This window comes from Myotis yumanensis, unplaced genomic scaffold (assembly GCF_028538775.1).
Source record: "Myotis yumanensis isolate MYYU_CA2020_CCGP unplaced genomic scaffold, mMyoYum1.0.hap1 SCAF_20, whole genome shotgun sequence".
Classification (NCBI taxonomy): Eukaryota; Metazoa; Chordata; class Mammalia; order Chiroptera; family Vespertilionidae; genus Myotis; species Myotis yumanensis.
This window is the reverse complement of record NW_027223771.1, coordinates 7,888,528-7,906,479: the sequence shown is the minus strand read 5'-3', so window position 1 is coordinate 7,906,479 and position 17,952 is coordinate 7,888,528. Positions and strand designations below refer to the sequence as shown.

At 54.4% G+C, this 17,952-nt stretch overlaps 1 protein-coding gene across 1 annotated transcript in view; it reads left to right on the top strand.

Annotated features, from left to right (window-relative positions):
- Positions 1-17,952, top strand: part of ADAMTS17 (ADAM metallopeptidase with thrombospondin type 1 motif 17) — a 90,689-nt gene that overhangs the window by 32,856 nt on the left and 39,881 nt on the right. Inside the window, exons 8-12 of the mRNA XM_070400340.1 lie at positions 4,216-4,321; positions 8,965-9,105; positions 10,262-10,412; positions 16,054-16,155; positions 17,543-17,688. Coding sequence (XP_070256441.1) covers positions 4,216-4,321; positions 8,965-9,105; positions 10,262-10,412; positions 16,054-16,155; positions 17,543-17,688 — 646 coding nt within the window. The remainder of the gene's footprint in view (positions 1-4,215; positions 4,322-8,964; positions 9,106-10,261; positions 10,413-16,053; positions 16,156-17,542; positions 17,689-17,952) is intronic.

Sequence of the window (17,952 nt, the reverse complement as noted above, 5' to 3'; positions counted from 1 at the left end):
AAATTCCGCCTTTCATCCCCAAGAGGGTGGCTTCGCTCGGCCAAGCATTCGCAAGAAGTGTGGTTTCTTAATCATTCTGAGAGCGCGGTTCTTTTTTCTCTGCTCACTTGGCACACATTTCTGCGCACAGCCTTGTATTTTATGCTTCCTGTGGAAATAGAGCTGTTAGCGTGAGAGGGAGTGAAGCCGTATGTCAAGGTCGTCCCAGGCAACTTTCTAGAGCATTCCGTTGCACGGGGCCTTGGAATAGAGTCAAGGCAAATTATAGACACAGCTCATGTGGTCCATAGGCATCCTGACTGGGGATGCACCCGCAACCCAGGTATGTGCCCCAACTGGGAATCGAACCGGTGACCTTTAGGTGCATGGGATGGCGCTCAACCAACTGAGCCACACTGGCCAGTTAAAAAGCAATTTGCTTTTTAATGTGGTTCACAAATGTATTATTTTTATTTTTTTTAACTTTTTTTATTTTTGAGAGGAAGGGAGAGGGAGCGGGAGAGAGAAACATCAATGATGAGAATCACGGATCAGTTGCGTCCTGCACGCCCCCTACTGGGGATTAAACCCAGGTGTGTGCCCTGACTGGGTATCGAACCATGACCTCCTGGTTCCTGAGCCACGCCTGCTGGGCTGGTTCACAAATTTAAATCACACCTCCATCCACTTAGAGCCCAAGGACTTGGGAATGAGCCTGAACTCAGGACTTGATCCTAACCACCGCGGTTGCCAGTGAATAGATGTAAATTTCTTCCTTGTCATTGGCACATGGCATCCCAGTGACAGCCAGGATGGTGCTGGTACCGTGAGCGGTTGGTGGGAGCCCAGGATGGTCCGAGACGTGGGCAGCCGGGCCAGCAGCTGGGACTGTTTACCCGGGACTGTTTGCCGGATGAACAGAGTTTACACTGTCCGGTGTAGTTTACTTCTTGAATCCGCAGTCCCCTGGCAGGGCTGTGAGAATTATGTGCTGACACCGTGCAGTTTTCTACTGAAAAAGAAAACAATGAAGCCTCCTTGCCCCCAGTTTCCTCACCGAAGCCGTGCTCCTCCCAGAAGCGGAAGCGGGAGGCGGAGGGAGAGTGTCTGCCCTGAGATGACACGGCTGGGGGACAGGCCGGGCGGCTCCGGGACGCGACCGCTGTCGGGATGAATTAAACGGACTTCTCCAGCGTCAGAGAAACTCGCCGCAGCCCTTCTCGTCTGTCCTCAGCATCTCCCATTTAAAATATGTGTTTTGCCAGGGGTGTCGGAGAGATGGAGCTGGGATAGAAGCACACATTCAGTTGTGTGTTGAACTTCTTATCAGAGTCAAAATCTAGGGGACTTTAAAAATATATACGTATTTTTAAAAATTGATTTCAGAGAGGAAGAGAGAGGGGGGAGAGATAGAAAGATCAGTGGTGAGAGAGAACCATGGATCGGCTGCCTCCTGCACGCCCCCAACTGGGGATCAAGCCCACAACCCGGGCATGTGCCCTGACCGGGAATCGAACCGTGACCTCCTGGTTCAGAGGTCAACGCTCAACCACTGAGCCACACCGGCCGGGCCTGGAGGACTCTTGTGTGTGTGTGTACCTCCTCTGCCTCTGTTCCATGTCTGCTGGGATAAATGAAATATAACCAATAGCTTTAATCTCCATAGCAAGTACATATTCGTTCTATTAGGTTTAAGCCACACACAGAAAGGAGACAATTAAAAGGAGCTATAATGACCTCACCATATCTTGGAGGTAACTGCTGTGACTATTACTGCCTCCGTCTCTTGAGTCTTTTTATCTTTAGGATTAAGAGCATTTGGACTTGACCACGGGGAACCTCTCCTCTATCCCACCCACGTCTCTGTATAAACACATCGAGGTTTAGGAGATCTTCTAAGTCTAAGAAGATTATTCATTGTCTTCGTTTATCAGCACTTTGGTGAGGGAGGCCCGGGGTTCGCCCGGAGGAGCGTGAGTGTTGGAGAAACACGCCGGCCGGGCCGAGTTTTCCTCTTTTGTGGACGAGCTCCGATGTGGGGATTGGGTGGGTGTTTGCCGGTTGGTGCCTTTGCAGCCGGAGGCGATGGGGTCTCTGCGAGCCGCCAGCTCACCCTCCCTCTGACGGCTGTTTCCTCCCAGGGAACATGGAAGAGCGGTGGCCTTTGCTTCCCGCTGAAGCTCATGGTTTCCTGCCCATTTAGTCCCTGCAGCCCTTTCTTTTACCGCAACCTGGGATCCCCATCCCCCCCCCGCCCCCCGCGTGGTGGTGGGAGTTCCACACACTTGTGCACTGTCATTCGTCAATGCACTCGGGTGTGTCCAGGTCCTTTTCTTTCTCTTTCCCTGGCTCGGCTCGAGGACTAGGTTGCTCATGGTCGCAGTGAATCGTCAAAAAGCACTGGGCAGCCCTGGCCGGTTTGGCTCAATGGATAGAGCATCAGCCTGCGGACTGAAGGGTCTCTGGTTCGATTCCAGTCAAGGGCACACGCCCAGGTTATAGGATTGATCCCCAACGTGGTGTGTGCAGGGGGCAGCTGATCAATGATTCTCTCTCATCATTGATGTTTCTATCTATATCTTCTCCCTTCCTCTCTCTGAAATCAATACAAATAAAAAAAAAAAAAAAAGCACTGGACCTTTCCTGGCCTGTGAGGCTCAGTGGATTGAGCCATGTCCTATGCACCAAGCGATCATGGTTTGATTCGTGGTCAGAGCACATGCCCGGGTTTCAGGCTCAGTCCCCAGTAGGGGGCCTGCAAGAGGCAGCTGATCCATGATTCTCTCTCATCATTGATGCTTCTCTCTCTCCCTCTCCCTCTCTATTTAAGTCAATTGAAAAAAAAATAGCCCTGGACCTTCCCCCACCCTCGTGTGAGAACATTTTTTTTTTTTGTAAATAAACCGAGCCTTTGTTTCTAGCTTTGCAGAACCATCTGCGCCTTGGACAGATTAAAAGGCAATTACTGGAAGGCCCTGTGCTGAGCCGACTCCCCAGCCTGTGCGTTACCTCATCAGAGTGGGGATGGGGACCGCCTGCTCCAGCCAGAGCGCACCCGAGGCTGGGGACATGTCCGTGTGGCGTTGAGTCTGCTGGGGCAGCAGACGCCCCGGGACGGCAGGCTCCGCACAGCTGGCCTTGGCCGCCGCCCTTACCCCTCGCCAGACGGCTGCTCCCGGGCGTGCTCGTCGGATTGTTTGTAATTAATTTATTGGCCCCGGAGGCCTGGCCTGGGCCTGGGATGGTGCTGCTGGGTGTGGCTTAAGTGCTCGTGAGTGTGTGTGTGTGCATGCGTGTGCATGTGTGTGTGCACTGCACGTGCATACCAGGAGGGCTGCGTGGGAGTGTGCCTCTGACTCGCTGCTGGCCACTTCGCAACAAGCCACACACACAAAAAATTTTTTTTTAAATAAAACCAGAGAGATGGCCTCGAAGGCCCTGAGGAGCCGGACGGCGTCCTTGCTGGAGGTCAGTCGTCTGCGCGGCTGGGTTGGGATGTCCATGAGCAAACCAGCATCGCGAGGCCAGAAACCATTCTTTATCCCTTTCATCGGAACGCTCTCCCCCCTTGGCCCAGCTGCTGCTGGTTTCTGAATGGAAGTAGACACCCGGTGTGCTGCCCGCTCGGGGTGCCCCGGGTCCCAGCGCATCTCCGTGCAGAGCGGGCAGCTCGGGGGCTGTTGGAGGGACCGGGCAGGAGGGAGTGGCTCAGGTCCACCCCAGAATGAAGTTGAGATCCACAAACAGGATGTTACCCGGCCGGCGTGGCTCCGTGGTTGAACATCAACCTAGGAACCAGGAGGTCACAGTTCGATTCCCAGTCAGGGCACATGCCCAGGTTGCAGGCTCGATCCCCAGTAGGGGGTGTGCAGGAGGCAGCCGATCCATGATTCTCTCTCATCATTGATGTTCCTTTCTCTCTCTCTCTCTCTCTCTCTCTCTCTCTCTCTCTCTCTCCCCCCCCTTCCTCTCTGAAATCAATAAAAATATTCTTTTAAAATTTTTTTTTAAAAATGCCTGATAGGCATTTGTTGTGACTACTATTCTTACTAGGCTGAGGCCAAAGTGTTGCGTGCCCACCGATCCCTCTGTGAGCTCTGGAAGGGCAGGACCAGCCCTGTGCCCCTCACCACCCCGTCTGCCCCTCTCTCCGCCCTGCGCGCCGTGCGACCGCCCGGACCCTCCCGGCGAGGTCAGGGCCCAGGATTCTGAAGGCTGTGTCTGTCTCCGCTGCAGGGATTGCTTACTTAGGAGGCGTGTGCAGCGCCAAGAGGAAATGTGTGCTCGCCGAGGACAACGGCCTCAACCTCGCCTTCACCATCGCCCATGAGCTGGGCCACAAGTAAGTGTCGGACACTCGGGTGTTTAAACTCCTTCCCGAGGATGTATCTCTGCACCCGAGCTCTCCACATCCGGAGTCCGTGCTGGTCCACGCCTCTGCTTCTTCCACAGCGTGGACCCGGCCAGCGAGCCTGGGCTCAGCCCTGCAGGGAGCCCCAGAGCTCACCCAGCCACAGGCTCGGAGGGTTGAAATCTTTTTTTTTTTTTAATATATTTTTTATTGATTTCAGAGAGAGAGAAACATCAATGATGAGAGAGAATCACGGATCCGCTGCCTCCTGCATGCCCCCTACTGGGGATGGAGCCCGTAACACGGGCATGTTCATAGGTTGATGCCCAACCACTGAGCCACGCCAGCTGGGCTCTGAGGGTTGAAATCTTAACTTGGGGTTTGGGTCTGTTCTGAAAGCATCTGCTGGGATGTGAAGAGGTTTTTCTCGGCGTCTTCTACTCGCATTTCTCTCCTGGGATCAGCATGATCTTTGAGTCACTCTCAACCCAGCATTCAAGTACTGGGATTTATTTATCTTCATCTGGTTGCCTCCCTACTTCCTTTTCAGCCAGCTCCCAAGTCCAGGTTTCTGAAGGTAGAACATCCATGCCCATAACCTTTTTTTAAAAAAAATAGATTTTTATTGATTTCAGAGAGGAAGGGAGAGGAAGAGAGAGAGAGAAACATCAATGATGAGAGAGAATCACGGATCAGCTGCCTCCTGCACGCCCCCTACTGGGGATGGAGCCCACAACCCGGGCTTGTGCCCTGACCTGGAATTGAACCAACTGTGACCTCCTGGTTCACAGCTCGACATTCAACCACTGAGCCTCGCCAGCCGGGCGGTGTGTCCTTGTTGGAATTAGGGCTGTTGTATCATAGACAGTCGGGGTTGGTCTTCCTTGCAAACCAAAAAGGGTCTGCAGGCAGGCACGGCACTGGGGTCTGCTTTTCCATCAGGCCGTCCAGGCTGGGTTTCGGATGGGCTCCTCCCTGGCCCCCTGTGTCCTGCCGTCCATTGCTACTCAGCTCCCAGGGCCATCAGCGCCGGACTGAGGGGCAGGTGGGCATGCGAGCAGGGTGCTCCGGTCTCATGCCAAGGTGCGTGGGCCCCGGGTAAAAGTCTGCGTGTGAGCGTCCTCCCAGCCCCGTCTGTCTGATCCAGTTTCCTGAACCGGACAGATCACTTGGGGCTCATGTCCTCTTGTGATGATATTTTCTCAACGTGCTGCTGAGCGTTGCAGGGTCTTGCGCATGCATCATGGACAAGCCCGGTCCCGTCCTCCCCTGCCATCTGCCACGGCCACATCCCTCCTCCTCCTCCTCCTCCTCCTCTTCCTCCTCCTCTTCCTCCTCCTCCTCCTCCTGTGTCTGCCCTGAGCTGTAGGACTGGCTTCCGAGGAGGGGCCCCTGGAACTCGCAAGGCCCCCCTGCACCAGCATAGCGCCCAGCCCCTCTCTTCATAACAGCCCCCGCCTCCCTCTCCCACACCAGCAAAAGCAGACTCTCCTTCTGCCCGTCTCTGAGGGGTGATTTTGAACGGGAGGGGCAGCTTCTGGAGCTGCAGGAACCTTCTGGCTGGTGGCCCCACTCAAGTGCCCTTTGTGCCCTAAGTGGGAATTTCCCACTGCCCAGCATTAACAGGAATCGCATGGAAATCACCAAGATTTCCTCTGGAGTCTTAGCCTGGACGCAGAGTCCAAGGTGAGACAAGGACGCTGCATCTAGCACCGCCCACGTGGCTCCGTGCTTGAGCGTTGACCTATGAACCAGGAGGTCATGTTTGTTTCGATTCCTGGTCAGGGCACATGCCCGGGTTTCGGGCCTGATACCCAGTGTGGGGTGTGCAGGAGGCAGCCGATCCATGGATCTCTCTCTCTCTCATCGTTGTTTCTCCCTCTTTCTCTCTCTCTCTCTCTCTCTCCCTCTCTTTTTCTCTCTCCCACCAATCATTGGAAACGTCCTATATAATAAAAGGGTAATATGCAAATTGACCTTACTGGCAGAATGACCAGAACAACTGCTGGACCAGCCACTATGAGGCGCACTGACCACCTTTTGGTCCCTTTTCCTGGCCATCAGGCTCCGATCGCCTGATGGCCATCTGCGGCAGGGGCGGGGCCAGCAAGCGGGCGGGAACAACCAACCTCTTGGTCCCTTTCCCCCGGCCGTCAGGGACTGATCACCTGATGGCCGGGGGAAGAGGAACCGGGTGGGTGGCGGCTGGGGGCGGGGAAAGATGGCCCTGATTGCAGGCCAGGCCTAGGGACTGTACCGCACACGAATTTCGTGCGCCGGGCCTCTAGTATTTAAAATAAGTAAGTGTTTTCCATGGGGGAGTCGCTAGAACAGCTTTCGCACCCTGATTTTGGAATCTGTTCCGCCCTCCCTGGTCGTCACCTGTGCTCGGAGACACCCACACGAGGGGCTTCGCGTCTCTGGGGGAACCACACACTGAGCGGCTCTGTGTCCGGAACCCCTTTTCCTTCCACATCCCCGATGGGATTCTGCGGGGAGGACCTCCTTCCCTGTCTTAATAACCTACTCTCCACTACAAAGTTGCCGCCCGCATAACCTCTCATCGGCTACAAACTTGCCGCTAGTGCAAATACCAATTACCGCTTGGGCGCCGCTCCTGGCATCGCCTCTTCACAGGATGGCTGCTCGGAGCCGGGATTCAGAGGGGCTTCGGGACAAGCTGAGAGCTGCGTACACCGTCATTAAGGCGGCCAGGAGAAGCTGTTTTTATCCGGCACCTTGAATGCCATCTTAAGCAGGAGTGATTACTGCAAGAAGCCTATAATTTGCACGAGGGGAAGTGAAGATGCTTTTTAAAGATAAAAAGGGTTGTTTCGGAAGAGCCTCAAACTAACTCACTAAAAAAATAAATGGGAAAGGAAAGAGCAGTAACAAAGCCGCCAATGTTTCAACGGTGTGGAAATTTCAAAAACAAATCCTCGGTGTGCAAGCAGCAGGGAGTCTATACAGACAACACTTCATGGAAAGCCCCTTGGACGAGCGTTTCATAATTTAGCAGGAGGCGGTTACAGCTTCTGAACTCCCTCCGTCCCTTAGACTCTCCACCCTCAGGGTTGAGTCTGTAGATGAAACGCGTGGGCCTTGAACTTGGTGCAGGTCCAGACCCCACCAGCAGCAGTGCGCTCCCTGGACGCGCGGGAATGGTGCATTTCGATTTCCCGGGGAGCTTTAAAGGATCCAGATGTTTCTTCCATGCATTTCATTTGCCGGTGTGGCATCTAAATATTTTGGCAGTTGATTATTTCTTTTACGTTGAAAGTAAGTAAGCGATGTAATAACTTTTTTGTTTAATATATTTTTATTGATTTCAGAGAGGAAGGGAGAGGGAGAGAGAAACATCAATGATGAGAGAGAATCATCGATCGCCTGCCGCCTGCACAGGGACAGAGCCCGCAACCCAGGCACATACCCTGACCGGGAACGGAACCGTGACCTCCTGGTTCATAGGTGGATGCCCAGCCACTGAGCCACACCAGCTGGGCAACACTTTTATTCCCAGAGTGCAGGAAGCCCGGGCTCGAATGAGAAGCTCTCCGTCGAGTATTCGGTCATATCGAGCTTTGCCGTTAGCATAGTCCCTGTGTCTCTATGGAGAGTGGTTCGGTCTTTGCCTCTAAAGTGAATTCAGGCCCAACTGTGGTGGCTCAGTGGTTGAGCATCATCCTGTGCACCAAGAGGTTGCTGGTTCGATTCCCAGTCAGGGCACATGCCCAGGCTGTGCACTCGGTCCCCACTAGGGGGTGTGCAGGAGGAAGCCGATCCATGATTCTCTCTCATCATGGATGTTTCTCTCTCTCTCTCTCTCCCTCCCTGAAAATCAATAAAAACATTTTTTAAAAAAGAAAAATCCCAAACCTTCTGAGAGAGGGACAGGCAGGCTGAGAGCCTCCTAAAACTGCCACTCCCAGAGCGCCTCAAACACGTAGGATTCGGGGAGAAGCCGAGTGTTCCTTGTCTCAAGGTCCGATCAAACTCCGGCCCTGGAGTTGTTATTGTGTGGGATGCACCTGGGCAGCACGGGACAGGAGCAAGTCTGTGTCCTGAGTCCCACAGCCACTTGACAGTAAAATTACAGCGTGGGCCTCACACTCCTCGTTTCTGTTAACTGTGATGCTGTCAGAGTAAGAGACTCCCTGGGATGCAAACCTACAATAACACGAGCCTCTCAGTCAGGTAGTCCTTCATTGAAACACCAATGTCATGCCTCCTCACCCCAATGCTAGTTCATCAGATGGTAGCTTTACTGGACACTTACTTAGCATTTGACCATTTTTATCCGTGAAGTCGTAAGCATGACTGACACAAGTAGGTTTGAAAATAACATCAGTGGGCCTTGGCCGGTGTGACTCAGTGGTTGAGCATCGACCTAGGAACCAGGAGGTCACAGTCAAGGGCACATGCCCTAGTTCCAGGCTTGATCTCCAGTAGGGGGTGTGCAGGAGGCAGCCGATCCATGATTCTCTCTCATCGTTGATGTTTCTATCTCTCTCTCCCTCCCCCTTCCTCTTTGAAATCAATTTAAAAAATAAAAAAGGAGTTGGATGCTAGACCCTGGAGGAGGAGATGAGAAGCCTGTAGGATAAGTGTCCTGTCTCCTCTTCCTCCCTCGGCAGCTTGGGCATGAACCACGACGACGACCACTCGTCCTGCGCCGGCAGGTCCCACATCATGTCAGGGGAGTGGGTGAAAGGCCGGAACCCCAGCGACCTCTCCTGGTCCTCCTGCAGTCGAGATGACCTTGAAAACTTCCTCAAGTGAGTCCTAGAGTCCCTCTGTGCCTTCCCTGCAATAGGAAGTACTCCCAGAAGACGCAACATGGGGTCTCCGCACGTGTGGGAAGGGGAAATGGATCTCCCAGAATTCTCAGCTGCCCTAAAGCATGGTCAGTGCAGAACCTCCCATATCTGCCATGCTGTCTCCCTCATGTGCACCTGGAGTGCCGTGTGCACCTGGTGTGATGTGTACAGCTGGTGTGCCGTGTTCATCTGGTATGATGTGTGTACCTGGTGTGATGTGTGCCGTGTGTACCTGGGGTGCCATGTTCACCTGGTGTGGGCTGTGCCCTGGGTGTGACGTGTGCACCAGGTGTGATGTGTACAGCTGGTGTGATGTGTACAGCTGGTGTGCCGTGTTCATCTGGTATGATGTGTGTACCTGGTGTGATGTGTGCACCTGGTGTGATGTGTACAGCTGGTGTGACGTGTGTACCTGGTGTGATGTGTGCACCTGGTGTGATGTGTACAGCTGGTGTGCCGTGTTCATCTGGTATGATGTGTGCACCTGGTGTGATGTATGGCGTGTGTACCTGGGGTGCCATGTTCACCTGGTGTGGGCTGTGCCCTGGGTGTGCCGTGTGCACCAGGTGTGACGTGCGTACCCAGCGTGGCACATGCGCTGATATGATGTTGGGCACTCAGCTCATATTCATAAATCCTTGTTGATTGATTGAAATACCAGCACCGTGACCATGCTTTGGAGCTGCTTCATTTCTTTGCCATGTTTGAACCGTGAGTGGACACCACTGTGTCGGTGGCCGTGGCGGCAGCAGAACAGAGGTGTCTCCACGCTCAGGCTCCCCTGTGATAGGGCCGCGCCTTCACAAGGGACAAGGGCTCGCTCAGTATATCTTCACTGATTGGAGTAAGGAAGGGAGAGGGAGAGAGAAACATCAGTGATGAGAGAGAATCATTGATCGGCTGCCTCCTGCACGTCCCACACTGGGGATGGAGCCCGCAACCCGGGCCTGTGCCCTGACTGTGACCTCCTGGTTCATAGGTCGACGCTCAACCACAGCCACGCCGGCCGGGTGGCCCATAAGTAATGTGGAGGCGCAGCCTTCTCAGTGACTCAAAATCAGAACAAGTCCCAGGCAGTGCTTTTGTGCTTCGACTTACCTCTTGTCCGTTTCAGGTCGAAAGTCAGCACCTGCTTGCTGGTCACGGACCCCCGGAGCCAGCACGCCGTGCGCCTCCCTCACAAGCTGCCTGGCATGCACTACAGCGCCAACGAGCAGTGCCAGATCCTGTTTGGCACCAACGCCACCTTCTGCAGAAACATGGAGGTAAGCGGCCCCGGGTGGGGGTGTGGGGCGGCCCAGGAAGGAGCACATGGCTTCTGCTGGAGGACACAGGTGTTCACACTCCATGCACCTGTGCACGCTCACACGTGTATATGCATGCACACATGTATATGCACATACACAAGCAGGCATGCATATACGTCTACCGTCATGGGCATTTGCACAGTGCATGCCTAGAGAGCTGAGTGCACACATGGTGCACATAAACACACTCTCGTACACTCAGGGTCAGATTTTGTTATGTAACCTGTTCACCAGGAAACGCGTATTGCTGGAGTCTGCATTTGTAGTTAGTTTGTATTTGGAATTACATTTGCGTTGAATTGTTCCCTTGGTAACCTTCTGCCCTCCATCATTCTGCACGGACAGTTATTACTCTGAGAAGGGGCTCAGAGTCCCCACCCGGGGCCCCTCGTGGGAGGCCAGGTGCTGGGCGCCCGGGAGTGGCGGGCCAGCATGTGTCCCCCGTGGCATGTGCCAGGTTGCGTGAGTTATTACTCTTCTTCTTCTTTTTTTAAAATATATTTCTATTGATTTCAGAGAGAAAGGGAGAGGGAGAGGGAGGTAGAAACATCAATGAGGAGAGAGGATCATTGATTGGCTGCCTCCTGCATGCCCCCCACTGGGGGTCGACCTCACAACTCGGACATGTGCCCTGACTGGGAATCGACCCTGACCTCCTGGTTCATAGGTCGATGCTCAACCACTGAGCCCCACCAGCCGGGCTCTTCTTTAGGTGAACTTTTGAATCCAGAACCTCCTTCCACTGGACTCATGTACATTCTTCCTTTGGCATTCACCATTTGGAGCCTAAAAAGGCCATTTCCTGGCTCAAAGGGATGGGGTGAAGAACTCTGGGAAAACGCTACTTCAGGTGGCGTGGGAGCAGCCTGGCTTCCACTGTGCGCCAGGTCCCTGCTTCCTGAAACCACCTGCGTGGCAGAGGACCTAGAAAAGCTAGAACCCCGCCCGTCCTCCTTCCTAGGACCCTGGAGACCCCCCACCACCAGTATCGCGTCTCTCTTGTGTGCAGAAGGCTGGTACTGTGAGGCTCAGAGCTGCCCATGGAAATAAGTGCCAAAAAAAAAAATTGGCATCGCCTAATTGGCACTTGTTCCAAATCCTTGGCACATAGAGCCGTCTCCTCTTTTAGCCAATGGTAATGTGATGTTTTTAATTCAGGAAAGCGTTTCAAGAAAGTCCAAACGTGCACGTTGTAAACAGCGGGTAGTAAATATTTATTAGAAAGGGGAGACGAACTTGACCGATGAGCCCAGTCTGGCCTTTTTTCTTTATGCTGACAAGTCACTCCTGTCCTTGTCAGCAGTCCCTGCAGAGCAGTCTCCGTCAAGGTGAGACTGAGGGTAGTGACAGCTGGAAGGAACAGCGTGGCACTGCCCCCTCCAGGCCCTGATTGTTTTTAAGTAATTTTTTACAAATATATTTTTATTGATTTCAGAGAGGAAGGGAATGGGAGACAGAGAGAGAGAAACATCAACGAGGAGAGAGAATCATTGACTGGCTGCCTCCTGCACGCCCCCTACTGGGGATTGAGCCCACAACCAGGGCATGTGCCCTGACCGGGATTCGAACCCTGACCTACCTCCTGGTTCATAGGTCGATGCTCAACCACTGGGCCACACCAGTCGGGCCCCATGCATAGTAATTACAATGTTACTGACTATGTGTCCTCTGATGTACTTTACATCCCAGGGACCATCTGCAATTATTAATCTGTACTTCTTAACCTCGTCATGCCCATGGGTATCTTTTTTTAAAAAAATGTGTTTTTATTGATTTCAGAGAGGAAGGGAGAGGGGGGGGGAGAGAGAGAGAGAGAAACATCCATGATGAGAGAGAATCATGGATTGGCTGCCTCCTGCACGCCTCCTACTGGGGATCAAGCCCACAACCCGGGTATGTGCCCTGACTGGGAATCAAACCAGTGACCTCTTGGTTCATGGGTCAATGCTCAACCACTGAGCCACACTGGCCGGTCCAGGTATTTCATTTGATACGTCTTCCCTGGGGTTGTCACACTCAGCTCGGTTCAGGAACTACCGATCTAAACGAAGCCGGCCCCTTTAACACCCACGGACACACCTGGCCAGAGTGGGCGGCTGGCCGGATGGGAGCCCCGCCCTGCCCCTCAGACGGACAGGCCGTGTGGTAGGAAGCTGGGTCGGACTCCAGGGTGAGTGCCGCCTCGCCTGCCTGGGCTCAGCTTCCTGCCCGGCAGCTGCAGCTCCTCTCAGAGCTATTGGGCTTGGCAGCAGAAGGCCCCATTTTCCAGCAGCGTTCGAGCGTGCACAGCAGACATCCTCCCCAGAGCGCTCTCCGCCCTGCCTCTCCCCATGCCTCGTTCCCCTGGCCGGCCGCACGCCTGGGTGCCTGGCCCTGCCCTCCCCCAAGCATGTGCCTCTCCTGTCCCCCCACCCCCCGCACCAGGTGGCCCCAGCCAGGCAATGGTGGTCTCTGCCACAACCTGTAGGAACATGCAAGGAGGGACCAAACCCGGGACTCACGGAACCTTCCAGAAGCAGGCCTGGCATGCCGGCACGGGAAAGGGCTTCAAATGCAGTGGTCTGTGTGGAAAATGTGGACTAGTCACTTTCTCATCCAGCGCTTAGCATTTCATCTTATCTCCCTCTTGGCTGGTGTTAGCAGCAGCACATTTCTGAGGGTTTTTTTACATAACCCTTCCCTTCAGCACTGTGTTGCGTCAGAGCGTCTCTCCAGGCGCTCAGCAGTGCTGAGTGAGGAAGGGGATTGAGACCACCCGGAGGGGACCCTAGAGGGGCATGGTGGGTTAAGAGAAACACAGTGAAACCTCGAACGAACACGAGCAGTGGTGTCTTTCTTCCGAGGGACCCACACCTCCCCACAGTGCACAGCATCCCAGGGAAGGCAGTTTGCCCCAGGCGTGTTTGTTACGCAGCATCTCGAGGGCCTTTGCAGCACAATGCACTTGACATGACGTTCACACGGCAAACATTAAAGGCAGCCGGTGAGGGAACAGATGCTAGGACCAGGGAGCAGTTTCATTTCCCTGACACTTTGCGCCGGGTCAGTGGCATTCTGCTGCTACTTAAGGACTGCTCCTAGGGCGGGGAGTTGGGGGACTCTGGACACCCCCACCCGATTCGCTTGACTGACTGCACCTTTATCTGCAGAAACTGTTTTAATGTGCGTTTATATATATACACTAGTGGCCCAGTGCACAAAATTTGTGCACAGGTAGGGTCCCTAGTGGCTGCCAGCTAGGGCCTCCCTTTGTTCCGCGCCGACCTCTGGTGGTCAGCGCACGTCATAGCGAGCGATCGAAATCCTGGTCGGTTGAACTCCCAAGGGGACACTTTGCACATTAGGCTTGTGTGTGTGTGTGTGTGTGTGTGTGTGTGTGTGTTTGTGTATTTTTTCCATTGATTTCAGAGAGGAAGGAAGAGAGAAAGAAACATCAATGATGAGAGACTCATGGACCGGCTGCCTCCTGCACGCCCCCTACTGGGATGGAGCTTGCACCCCGGGCATGTGCCCTGACCAGGAATCAAACTGTGACCTCCAGGTTCATAGGTTGACGCTCAACCCCTGAGCCAGGCCAGCCGGGCAGAAGTTCTTCATTTTAATATAATATAATTTATTAGTGTGTTTCCCTGTATAATTCAGACGTTTTGTGTTCTACTGAAGACATCTTTGCCTGACCTCATTCTCCCCTTTTTTTTGATGATTAGGAATGTTTTATGGGAAAGCGCTGTCTATAAAATGCATAATAAACAGGCCGCCTTCTTCCTTCCTCTCCTGAAGGGCCCGTTATGTCTCCTAACCCCCAGCCCCCTGCCCCGTACATTCCTCCTGGCTCAGCCTTGTCCCCGGGACACATGTCCCCACCGCCACCGGTCAGAGTGCGCGGAACCAGCCGCGTAATGAGGTGCTGCCGGTCGCACTTTACGGGACCAGCGGTGCTGTGCTCAAGGCTCTCACCTCTTCCCCGCTCACGTGGGGCCGTGGGGCTTCCCTGATCCCAAGTGCACAGTATTCCGCCTGAGTCATCAACTTCTCGGCCTGGAGCAGCTCCGACGTCCTTGGAAACTAAGGCGCTGGGGCTGTTCTTCGCTCTGTCCACACCCTCGGCGCTGCTTTCCTGCCTTTTTCTCCTTCATCTTTGTCCCGTCCACATCTCTCTTCTCGTTAATCCTCACCTGAGGATATTTTTCCATTGGTTCTTGTTTCGTTGTCTTATTTATTCTTTAAAATATATTTTTATTGATTTCAGAGAGGAAGGGAGAGGGAGAGAGAGATAGAAACATCCACGATGAGAGAGAATCATGGATCAGCTGCCTCCTGCACTGCCCACACTGGGGACTGAGCCTGCAACCCGGCATGTCCCCTGATGGGGAATCGAACTGTGACCTCCTGGTTCATAGGTCAACCTTAACTGCTGAGGCTCGCCAGCCAGGCATTTTTCCATTGATTCTTAGAGAGAGTGGAAGGGAGGGGAAGAGATAGAGAAACATCAGTGTGAGAGAGACACATGGATTGGTTGCCTCCTGTATGTGCCCCAACCAGGGCCGGGGATCGAGCCTGCAATCCAGTTCCGTGCCCTTGACCGGGAATCGAACCTGGGACCCTTCAGTCCTCGGGCCGATGCGCTATCCACTGAGCCAAACCGGCCAGGGCTGTCCCTTCCCCTTCTGGACGTGTTCTGACATTAGCAGCGTGGACAGCACCTATCTTCCGTGCAGATGTCTGGCTGCCCTGAGCTGTGCACAGGGACTCCGACGCTCACGCTGCCCAAAGCGCAGATGTTTGAGATTCCTGGGAACTGAGCTCGCACACCCTTGGCGAATCCCGTGGTGACTGCCCTGGCCTTGCCCCGGAGGGGATGTATCCCCACTCCAGCTCAGGCATTTTTTGTCGTTGATTGGGTTTGGCCTCAAGGAAACACTGTCTCTTAAAAGAGCCCCAAGTACATCTGGTCTCAATTTTCCGACCATGAGACGGGGATTTGGGTGCAAGTAGTTTATCTGGGAGGTGATCCCAGGAAGCTCTGGGGGGAGGGGGTAGTGGGAGGAGAGAGGAGTCAGAGAGGTGCACCGCCCGGCCGGTGTGGCTCAGTGGTTGAGCGTCAACCTATGAACCAGGAGGTCACGGTTCAGTTCCGGTCAGGGCACATGCCCAGGTTGCGGGCTCGATCCCCAGTGTGGGGCATGCAGGAGGCAGCTGATCCATGACTCTCTCTCCTCGGTGATGTTTCCATCTCTCTGTCCCTCTCCCTTCCTCTCTGAAATCAATATATATAGATGTAGATACAGATTTTTTTTAAAGAAGACAGTGTTTAAAAAATATTCTTTTATTGGTACATGAGATGCTCCTCACCCTCTGCCTTTTTCTCCTTGATCTTTGTCCCTTCCACATCTCTTTTTTCTCGTCAATCCTCACCTCCTCAGGTGAGGATTTTTTCCCCTTTGGTTCTTTTTTTTTTGTTTTACTCATTTTTAAAAATACATTTTTATTGCTTTCAGAGAGGAAGGGAGGTCCAAACCCCTCGCCGGGCCCTCCGGCGACCCCGCTGTGACCCGCACGCCGTGTCCTCGGCAGTCACGTTGCTTCTCTTTGTCAGCAGCATCTGATGTGCGCGGGGCTGTGGTGCCTGGTGGAAGGAGACGCCTCCTGCAAGACCAAGCTGGACCCGCCCCTGGACGGCACCGAGTGTGGGGCCGACAAGGTACCCCCCCCCCGCCAGTCCCCATGGGCAGCCCCCGTCCCCTGGGCTTTGGGCACTGTTCTCAGGCACCCCCGGGGAATCGCCTGGCCTCCCCAGAAATGCCCACGGAGCCCACTCTGGGCAGAGGGCCACTGCCATTACCCCCTTTTTTTTTCTTATAAGACACAAGAATCACTTGCTTATTATTTTTTTTAATATTTTTTTTATGGATTTCAGAGAGGAAGGGAGAGAGAGAGAGAGAGAGAAACATCCATGATGAGAGAAAATCATGGATCGGCTGCCTCCTGCACACCCCCTACTGGGGATGGAGCCCACCACCCGGTCTTGTGCCCTGACCGGGAATTGAACTGAGCCCTGTCGGCCGGGCTGCATATTATTTTTGTTAAATTAACGAACGCCGTGTGTCATACAAGTGTATTTACTTGCAAACTTTTACATCCATAGGCCATAAGTGGAAAAGCAGGATCGCTTGCCTTACAGGAAAGGCTGTGGTGAAAGAGATTTGATGAGAGCAGCTGCTCCGTGCTAGCTCAGGGTTAAGAGAGTGAGCCTGCCGCCTGGTCTACCTTAGCAGGGGGGATGGATGAGCGTTAGAGAAGAGAGGTGTCGCCCGGCCGGTGTGGCTCAGTGGTTGAGCACTGACCTAGGAACCAGGAGGTCACGGTTCGATTTCAGGTCACGGCACATGCCTGGGTTGTGGGCTCCATCCCCAGTAGGGGGCGTGCAGGAGGCAGCCGATGCATGATTCTCTCTCATCATGGATGTTTCTCTCTCACTCTCCCTTCCTCTCTGAAATTAATAAACTATACTTTTAAAAAAATAAAGAAGAGAGGTGTCCAGGGCCAGCCTTTCTCCTTGGTCGCATGGTGAGACCGAAGGAGATGCTGATTGGCACCCAGCACCTCAGCTGTCCTCCTCCAGGCTTCGTGCCACTCACATTGAAGTCCTGTTTTAGGGGCGGCTTCCTCTTGTCCTCAGAGGGAAGCCAGCGTCACCCGCGTGGGGCCAACTTGTCCCCTCCAAGCAGCAAACCCAGCCCTGACGTTCAAAACCCCAAAGCGTGGCCGCGCTGCCCTCCAGGGTCAGAGTCGCCCTCATGCAGCCCCGTTCGCAGAAGCCCAGATCTCTCCATGGACCGCGTGGATCCACCCCTTTGCTGGGCACTTAGCGAACCCGCACGGAGCACACCCACGTGGACGTTTAGGGCGAAACCCCAGCCTGAGGGACATGGGTGTCAGGCCGAGCTGAGTGAGGAAGGCCGCAGAGGTAGCAAGCACGCCCCCCTCCCCCCAGCGTAGGCTGCTGGGACCTAAGTTAGGCCGCGCGATCGGACCCGAGGGGGGGTGGGGGGGCCACCCCGTCACGTGGGAGGCCTGCTGTGTTGCAGTGGTGCCGCGCGGGCGAGTGCGTGAGCAAGACGCCCATCCCGGAGCACGTGGACGGAGACTGGAGCCCCTGGGGCGCCTGGGGCATGTGCAGCCGCACGTGCGGAACCGGAGCCCGCTTCCGGCAGAGGAAATGCGACAACCCCCCGTGAGTGCCCCCACCCCGCCTCCCCGCACCTCCATCGCTCTCGGACCTGCGGGTCTCACTGCCCTGGACAGGGTTTGTCTCACAAGGAGGCACAAGGACTGAAATACACGAGGGCCGGGGCGAGACACGTGTCAGGGGGCCTCCTCCGCCCAGCTGTTTCTGGGGAACAGACGCAGCTGTTCCTGGCCCGGACCCCCATCAAAAGGCTTCCAGAGCCCGGCCGGCTGGCTGGTGTGGCCCAGCAGCTGAGCATCCACCTAGGAA